This window comes from Dicentrarchus labrax, unplaced genomic scaffold (genome assembly GCF_905237075.1).
Source record: "Dicentrarchus labrax unplaced genomic scaffold, dlabrax2021, whole genome shotgun sequence".
In the NCBI taxonomy this organism is placed as follows: domain Eukaryota; kingdom Metazoa; phylum Chordata; class Actinopteri; family Moronidae; genus Dicentrarchus; species Dicentrarchus labrax.
The window spans coordinates 16,195,405-16,204,196 of NW_026136713.1; the positions used below are offsets into that span (position 1 = coordinate 16,195,405).

An 8,792-nucleotide genomic window follows, 5' to 3' on the forward strand; every position below is an offset into this window, starting at 1 on the left:
AATATCCACATCATCCTGTCACCTGCACACTGATCTTTGTGTACATACATATATACCCTGGCAAAACTAAAACCATTTTCACCTGTTCACAATTATGCAGGAAGCAGCACCCATGTTTCTGACTGCATCCAAAAGATCATACCACATTACTCCCTTCAGTGTGTTTGCAAGTTAATTTATAAGATTTAATAACTTTTAAACCAGCACAAAGTTGTGACACATTGATGGTGAACCAGTTTCAAACCCTGGTTAAGATTTTTATGTTGTAACTCAGATTCTAATTATTTAACCATTTATTTCACAAATATACACGTGATGATGTCAGTGAGAATGAGCTGTACTTTGAGGAGCTTAGGGTGGGGGGGGGTAGTCAGGGTAGTGGAATCAGAGTAGAAGTTGTCTTTTGGCCATTTGGTTGTAAATATCAATGACCTCATTTGGGTCAACTGGGATGTCCCTCTCAATGGATAGCAGCAGAAGATGTGAGAGCCTGTCTCCCCCTACATTTATCCTTGAGCTAAGTCTTGATCAGATTTCTGGATATTGACCATTCTACCAAAGCACTTGACCCTGGCAATGTGATCTGTACAGTGCTGCTTGAATCACCTGAGCATTGTGGAGTTTTCTATTGTTTCAACCATCATTTCTTTATGTAATCAGGTCCAGTATTTTCATATGAAATAACAGTCGTATGTTTATCAAGTACATGTACTTTTTTTTGTGTAGTGAAAAGACTAAATGAAAAATATTTTTTGTAAACTTTTGTAGGAACAAAAGTTAGTGAACCCTGAGCTCCATTGCTTAAAATGGGCAGGTAAATACAATCAGGTGAAACAGGTCAAACCAGGTCAAAGTGAGCCCAGGTCAATCATGCTGAGAGTAGTATATGTGGCACACGTATCTCTACCAGGTGAGCTACTAGGGCATCCCGATATTTTCCATTTTCAACCCTGGCTGTGGTTGACATTATCAAGGTGCATTTTGACACAGTAACAATATTGAGTTTGTACCAAGAAAGTTTATTTTATTTGGGCTACTTTCATCATGCCTTGTGAAATAAAACGGGTTGACCAATAGAGCAAAAAGAACTCTACACATCTCTCAAGAGTAGTCTATTCAGTTCTTTTGAACATGTGCAGGAAATTATATAGTGAAAATGTTATGTCCTTTGGATTTTCAATGGCCTCATCATCATCATCATCATCCTCATCATCATCCACTGTGATTTCTCCACTGGAAAGTAGAAAAACTCCCAGGTGGGGAGGCACTGTTTGGTGTAATTGACGCCAAACACGCAGAAAGCTGTGGTTTTTCATTGGGAATTTAGAGCCGCCGAATTTCTCAAAGATGTTTCCTGACGTCACAGTAGTGGTCAGCTGGGACGCGCAGACGAGGTGCGCAATAGTCAACGTTACTTTCACTTCCTGAAAGCGAGGGCACGTCAACTAAACAGTCCCCTGTAATCATTGGATCTTGCCGTAGGCGTTGTTCACATCAAACACTGCCTGGGATCAGAGACGGGAGAGCTGGCTGTGAGATATTAAACGGTAATCATTGAAGTTTTGCAATTATAGTTCATTAAATAACTTTTTTTTTGACCTCATCGACGTTAGGTAGACGAGCTAAGCTAACGTAGCTAGCGTTAGCTGTCGCCCGTAGCTAGCCTTAGGTTTAAAGTTACGTCTTCGCAAGTCCTGTTTACTAACGTTGACCTAACATTGCAGCTCAGGAGCACTGGCCAAAGTCCAAAGCGACTGTTTCTACACCTGGCTGAATAACGTACCTTTTAGCTCATAACATGGGCTCCATTTGTCTGAACACCGAGCTAACGCTACGCTCGTCTGGATAGCGAGGTGTCAGCTGTCAGAAACTATGGAGCTGTTGTGTCGCTTTTGTTTAACTAAACCCCGTGTGATCTTTCCAGCGTTTGCGGGGCCAGTCGTTGCAGGGGAACAGTTAATATAAATGGCGGTGGGTGGATAGGTGAGGTATGACTTGCGACGCCATGTTATTCCAACTTTGTGGGAAGCAGTTTTCGAGATGCAGCGAGTGTCTTTAAGATATTGCCTTGTGTGATTGGACGTAAAACAGACATTTATACCTGAGCTTTGTTGTTGATCTGGTGATTGAGAAATGCCGACACGTAGCGCAGTTCAAAGATCACAAGCTGCTCCCCTTGATAAAGTAAATATGTCTTAAAGATAGCTGTAAGTCAATGACTAGTTGCTTGTGATATTGCTCAGAGCTGAGTTGAGTTTACGTGTTTTCTAGCCTCCAAAACACAGTGGCTGGGGAATCTAATACAAATCTTCTACTACAAAGGTTTTTTTTTCTCTACCTGTGCCCGATTTAGGGTCTACATTCAGTACAAAATACTGTTAAAATGCTACACATGTACTGTCAAAAAAAGATAAACATTTTTAATCTGTATAATCAGTTCCCCTTTATGAGAATATGTAGTATCCAATATGCTTCCCATGAAGTTTAACAATACACACCTTGTAGGTTTGCTTCCTAAAATATTATGCCCGACCTCCATAAAGCTGACCTTTTTAGTTTAATGTCCTACATATCATATTATACCTATTTGATTGTCAGTTTGTGCCTGACTGTCCCATGCGATCCTTAAGTAGCAATTATTATTGTTGGGCTTTGGCACAGTGGGTGTTGTTGGGCTGCACCCTTTGCAGTTCTACTGTATTGTAGTGTACTGAGCCTGTAGATAATCCTACCTCTCCAGCGCCCATCCCTCACCTGCAATATCCAACGGCTCTTCTCTTAAAGGCATGGTAACCATTAGAGCCTAAACGAGAGCAGCTTTCTGATTCCGATTTTCAGATTTGACTACTTTTGAACCCTGTGAAATGTAGTGTATTGTAAGCCATTAGCTGCTTTGTTTACTTTCCTAAGTTAAATGTTCATAAAAGTGTAGCAAGAAGTGATTTCTCTTATATTATTTTATTTATACATTTATAATTAATTTATATTATTCATTTATTTATATTTTTTTAGACATTTGCTGAACTTTAAAATGTACATACCCCTAATGCCTACAACATTTTTTTCCTGCAGATATTCTGTCCCTAAAGTTAGTCCATTCAGCAGTTTCCTGCTTGGCTCTATCATGTGTGATCCCAGACAAGACGGAAATTTGGAGACAGATCACTCGGAAGATTTTTCCCTGATGAACAGTCGTCTGGACTCATTCCGTGGCTCCAACTTGGCCCAGCAGGTGTCAGCAGAAAGATTGGCTCGGGCCGGCTTCTACTTCACTGGCCATGCCGATCGTGTCCGCTGTTTCAGCTGCCAGAAGACTGTGGAAAACTGGTGCAGGGGAGACACACCTGTACAGCGGCATAAGGAGGTGATCATGATAGTAATAAAAAACAAAGTGTAATCAATGTTATTTATTGTAATAATATATATATATATCTCTATATATGTTTCATTTGTGTAAACATGTTTCTTGAAACTATTGCTGTTGCTTTCTCAAAACTGCACAAATTTCTTGCAAAATGAAACACTGCACAACCACGATGCTTCTTCTCAAAAGTCATTATTTTTACCAGATGATATACACACACACCTAACATATGAATATCTCTTACAGAATATAAAAAATTAAAACACGACCATCAAAATACTGTTCATATATGTTTTGGCTTCATGAGTGCATGTTGCTATTTAAATGTATACAATTGTGTAGAAATTTCTTCCTTTTTTAAAGTTTGGGGATTTTTATTTTTATTTTTATTGGTTGCTATTTTATGGTACATACAGTATAAAGACTGTTGCCATAATACAATGCACATTTCTTTACCCAATGAGCTCCAGTTGGGCTGAACTCACTACCCAGCTTCCCAGAGTCATATTCTAGTTGATAATGCAACATTGTTAGAGTACAGAGAATACACAAATGTAACTACAGTAAGAAACTGTCTTTCTGGGGATGTAATGATGAAATCAGTATACAAAAAGGAAAAGGTAACAAAGCAAATACTTATTAGTGTAAACAGAAACCTCCAGTCCTTGATTATGATGGCTAAGCACACCTGTGACTGCATAAAAGAGTCATAGCGCGTCCAACAAATAGTTTCAAAATATTCGATTAGGAGGACCTTATCTACATCTGCTGCAATGTTCTCCTTGGCAAAAGCAGCCGGGTGAAAAGGGCTTGGTGTACCGGTGGATGTCATAACACGCCTCCTCCTAGATACCCAACATATATGTGCTGCTCTGGTCCCTCTTCCTTGGCAAACAGGCAGTACTGTATGGACCAAGTTGGGCCCACATGGTCACATTTCCCCCACACAGACCAGGGACATTGACAATGGCACGGTTGCCAATGATGTTTCTCCCCCTTCTTCCCCTCTATGTGAATGCAAGACAAAACAACACTTAACTTTTTTTTTTTTCTCTAAGCATTTCTGCAGTTACTGTAGAGAGTATAAAGACTATTGAAGTCATTACTTACTTGCTTGGATAACAAAGACTACTCTCTAAAGACTTGCTGCCCAGTTTTGGTCATTGTAAGGCCGTGATTGAGTACATGGTCTACCAAAGTAATACAGATTTAATTAGAAATATTGGCTCTCCTTTCTCCTCCTCCTCTTGCTCTCACTCCTCCTCTCTGTTCTCCATGATGGGTTCATTTTTGTGTGTATACAATGGAGACAACATTTTTCTTTTCATGCTTTTCTAAATACATAAATCATATTGTTGTTACAGGTTTCCCCATCATGCAGGTTTCTCAGCTGCACTCACCGCACCGGTTTTAACCCGATTACTGATACCTCAATGATTAACGGTTCCATCTACAATGAAGCAGCAGAGGACATGGAATATCGTTTGAGAACAGGAGAGGTGGTTGATGAGACCACCTATCCAAGGGCCCCTCACATGAAGAGTGAGGAGGCTAGGCGTCAGACATTCTCTTCTTGGCCCTCTACTGCTCCTGTGAGACCAAGAGATCTGGCCCTAGCCGGCCTCTACTACTTAGGGGAGAGCGACCGGGTGCAGTGTTTCTGCTGTGGTGGCATGCTAGGCAGCTGGGAAGCTGGGGACAATGCCTGGGAAGAACACACCAAACACTTCCCCCACTGCTTCTTCATCCTTGGGCACGATGTGGGCAACATCCCATTCCTGGGGAGTACAGAGGAGGAGGACAGCAGCAGCAGCCAACAACGTGCACACACTCATGTCCCTATGGAGAGTTTTGAGGAGAGGCTTGGTAGCTTTGCAAGTGTCCAGCACCCTATAGACCAAGAGAGACTTGCCAGAGCTGGCTTCTATAGCACAGGTAGAGTACTGATGTCTGACTATGGGCGACATAGTCTTGGGACTAAAGAGACATTCAGCAACATTCAGTATTTTCTCATGTATGTGATTATAGCTATGAATGAATTTAAGTTTACATTCTGTGTGTTCTTGCAGGGACAGGAGACAATGTGTTGTGTTTCCGCTGTGGTGGGGGTTTAAAAGGATGGCAGCCTGAGGAAGACCCTTGGGAAGAACATGCTAAACACTATCCTGGGTAAGATTAACTATAATGCTCTTTCTTCGAAACATACATACACACGCACGCACGTTTTTTTTTTGTTTTTTTTTATTGTAACATTTTCCTTTTGTGTAAATACAATATGATGTTTGTTTTGTTAATCAGATGCAGTTTCCTGTTGGCAGAGAAGGGACAAGAATTTGTCAACAGCATTCAACTGCAAGACCCACGGCGAAATAGAGCGGTAAGCCTTCAGTGCTTTTATATGCACTTCAGTAACTGTTTTTTTTTTTTACAAGTAATCTGATTTTGTAAACCTCACGTAAACAAGAAACCAGATCCTTAATCAGGATAAGGACTTGGAGAACCCGATGAACACTGGTTATCCTTAACCTGGTTTCTAACTATGTGTTTACATGTGGCACATGTGCATGACAAAGATCCAGAGGAGCAAATATGTCGTCGTGACAGCAGTGTGTTGGAACAAAAGGAATCATCATTACTCATAGTGGTGCTAGCTTGTATTGTTTAAATACAAAACATGGCTCAAATCAAAATTAAAAAGGTAACTTTCCACAACTGTGGGAGTATGTAAGATGTGGACACATATACACAGTAAGAACGCTTACAATATTAAAAAAGCTTGAAAAAAAAAAATATGGTATTGGGTAGGTGAAAAATCTGATTACAGACCACCTGAAGGTGCATGTTGTTTTCACGTCTAGTCCAGTTATTGCAATGCATATAAAAGCATTCTCCCAATTTCTTGCCTTAATCTTATTTCTCTCCTGGTTCCCTGTCAGTCTGATTCATAGCTTCCAGCCATTTAAAGGATATGTTCACTGTCTTAAAACACACTCACATACTTTTAGAGCATTATTGGAAGGCGTTATTGACCAAAAATCCAGTCCTCGCTGTGTTAAAACTTACTTCAGTTCAGATTAAGCTAATATGCTGATTCATCAGTTTGAACAAATCAAGTACTGTAGTTATCTTCCAAAAGTACAGTACCAAATTCCCTCCTTTGTGTTACTGTCCCTGTGGTTCAGCAAGCAAACACTGCCCATTGGAGCACAGAGGAGGGAATTTTGTACTAAAAAGAATATTCCTAAAGACACCCACATCTTCCGTAGAACTGTTCAATAAATTTTTTCACAGAACAATGAGTTTTGTCCCTTATCACTTAAATTGAAATGGCTTTAAGAGGGCATCTCTTTGCTGCAGATATGAGCAGGAGGAACCGTTACAGCAACCAATAACTCAACGTACATATTGGCATGTAAATGCTGTTTTAAGACAGATTTAGGAATTTTGTTTTCGATTGGACCAATGGAAAAATAATGCATGCTTACAATGTTTAAATGATAATACTCATTACTCTACTGTTTGGTGTTCTCTGGACAAATATACCTCCTTTAGCTATGTGTAAAATTAGTATTCAAAGATTTTGTTACCTGTAGTAAGCTTTTGTTTTACTTACATTATTCTGAAAATAACTATGACCATGTTTGTTTCCAGACTTCAAGGCATCAAAATGGATTTTCAGGAAATGGTAAACATTTATATTTTTTAATTTGACTAACCCTTTTTGAACATTTAAAAATGTAAAATACCTCCTGTAATAGAAGTAAATGACATGGCATATAAATACAATATACCGGTAACAAATTAAAATAAGTACAAGTAGTTGTGAATGCTGAAGTTTCCTCTTTGTGTACAGAGGTGCTGCAGTCTTCCATGGCTCTGAAGGCCATCGAGATGGGTTTAGAGCCCAGTGTGGTGGAAAGGACCATCTTGGAGAAAATCAGTAGGACAGGCTCAGGCTATTCCAGCCTGGAAGAACTTATGGAAGACTGTATTAACTCCACACCACAGAGTGATGCTGCCAAGGCAGCAGAGCAAGGTACTGTACACCTGTTGTTGGCTACACAAAACAAAGCCTACGCAGCAGGGATTTAAATGTGAGGCAACACATTTTTAATCTTTTTTTCCACGTCTTTCTTACAGAGGAGGACCCACTGGAGAAACTACGAAAGCTACAGAGGGAGAGACAGTGCAAAATATGTATGGACAGAGATATTTGTATTGTCTTAATTCCATGTGGTCATCTGGTTACTTGTAAAGAGTGTTCAATGTCGCTCATCAAGTGTCCAATCTGCTGTGGAGCCATAACACAGAAGATCAAGACCTACAACGCTTAAGGGAATCTCAGACTGTTGCCAAATGTCAATGCTGCTTTCTCACTATCTTTATAATATTGTATTTTAATATTAAATATAGATGGCTTGTAATATATATATATATATATATATATAAACTGTGTTGTTTATATGCGTATGAGAATGAAAGAATGAGTAAGTGTCAAGGAAACAATATTTTCACAATCACTGAGATGGTAAATAGCTGTTGATATTTAGATGATGATATATTATAAATAGCTTATGTTGATCTTTGGCCATTAGTGAGTACTTAAACCTGTAAATACACACTAAATTACCTATTTTGCAACACTCTTCTCTTACCAGAGGTGCCTTTCTCCGGGTTTATGTACTCCTGTCTCATTTTGTTGTGTTCTTTTAATTTACCACAGTTTTAATTGAACTGAACATGGGATGTAATATCAGTCAGTTTCATATACTTAGTGTGTGTCCCACACATCCTGTTTTGCCTGGTGTACTTAGTGACTTGAGTTAAATTGTCTGTTTGCTGCTCTGTATAGAAGTTGATAAAGGCAGTTCAGTAAAACCATTAAGAGTTTGCTTTATAACTTACAAAATCTACTCTAGGGCCTGCTATTAATCAGTGTGGTGTTCAATTTTACCGTTCCATCATGTTGTGTATTGAAATGAGTGAATAAAGCCTAATAATCAAACTTGATTACTGTTGCATTTTTTAACTACAACTGGTTAGATTTGGTTAGACAACTCAACCTTGTTGTATAACTTTGTAAAACGAATATCCTGAATGGTCCTTATGAGTTGTTCCAGTTGAACAGACATTTTTATCTGCTAGAAACACTCCTTTTTCTGGGGGTTTGATGTGACTTTTACAAAAGAGCTCCTGTGGATTTTAATCTCAAACAGAACCCAGACGGTGTTTAGATTTTGGTAATTTTGATTAATTCTCTGCATATTTCACGACAGAGTGTAAAATGGCCTAATTAAAATATATAAGGAAAAATTACAATCCCTGCATCACAAAAGGGTTCAAATTAACATATTTTACATCTAAAACAATAGAAGAAAGCAGACAGACCCATAGTGACAATGAGCTCTTTATGGAAATTCTCCTTTCT

At 39.1% G+C, this 8,792-nt stretch overlaps 1 protein-coding gene across 1 annotated transcript; it reads left to right on the forward strand.

Moving 5' to 3' along the window:
* Positions 1–1,391: 1,391 nt before the first annotated feature.
* xiap (X-linked inhibitor of apoptosis) lies at positions 1,392–8,374 on the forward strand. Its single transcript, XM_051420583.1, has 8 exons — positions 1,392–1,547; positions 3,073–3,364; positions 4,729–5,299; positions 5,434–5,533; positions 5,663–5,741; positions 7,016–7,049; positions 7,218–7,400; positions 7,505–8,374. The coding sequence occupies exons 2-8, from the start codon at positions 3,125–3,127 to the stop codon at positions 7,696–7,698; spliced, it is 1,401 nt and encodes a 466-aa protein (XP_051276543.1). The 5' UTR covers positions 1,392–1,547; positions 3,073–3,124; the 3' UTR covers positions 7,699–8,374.
* Positions 8,375–8,792: the final 418 nt, after the last annotated feature.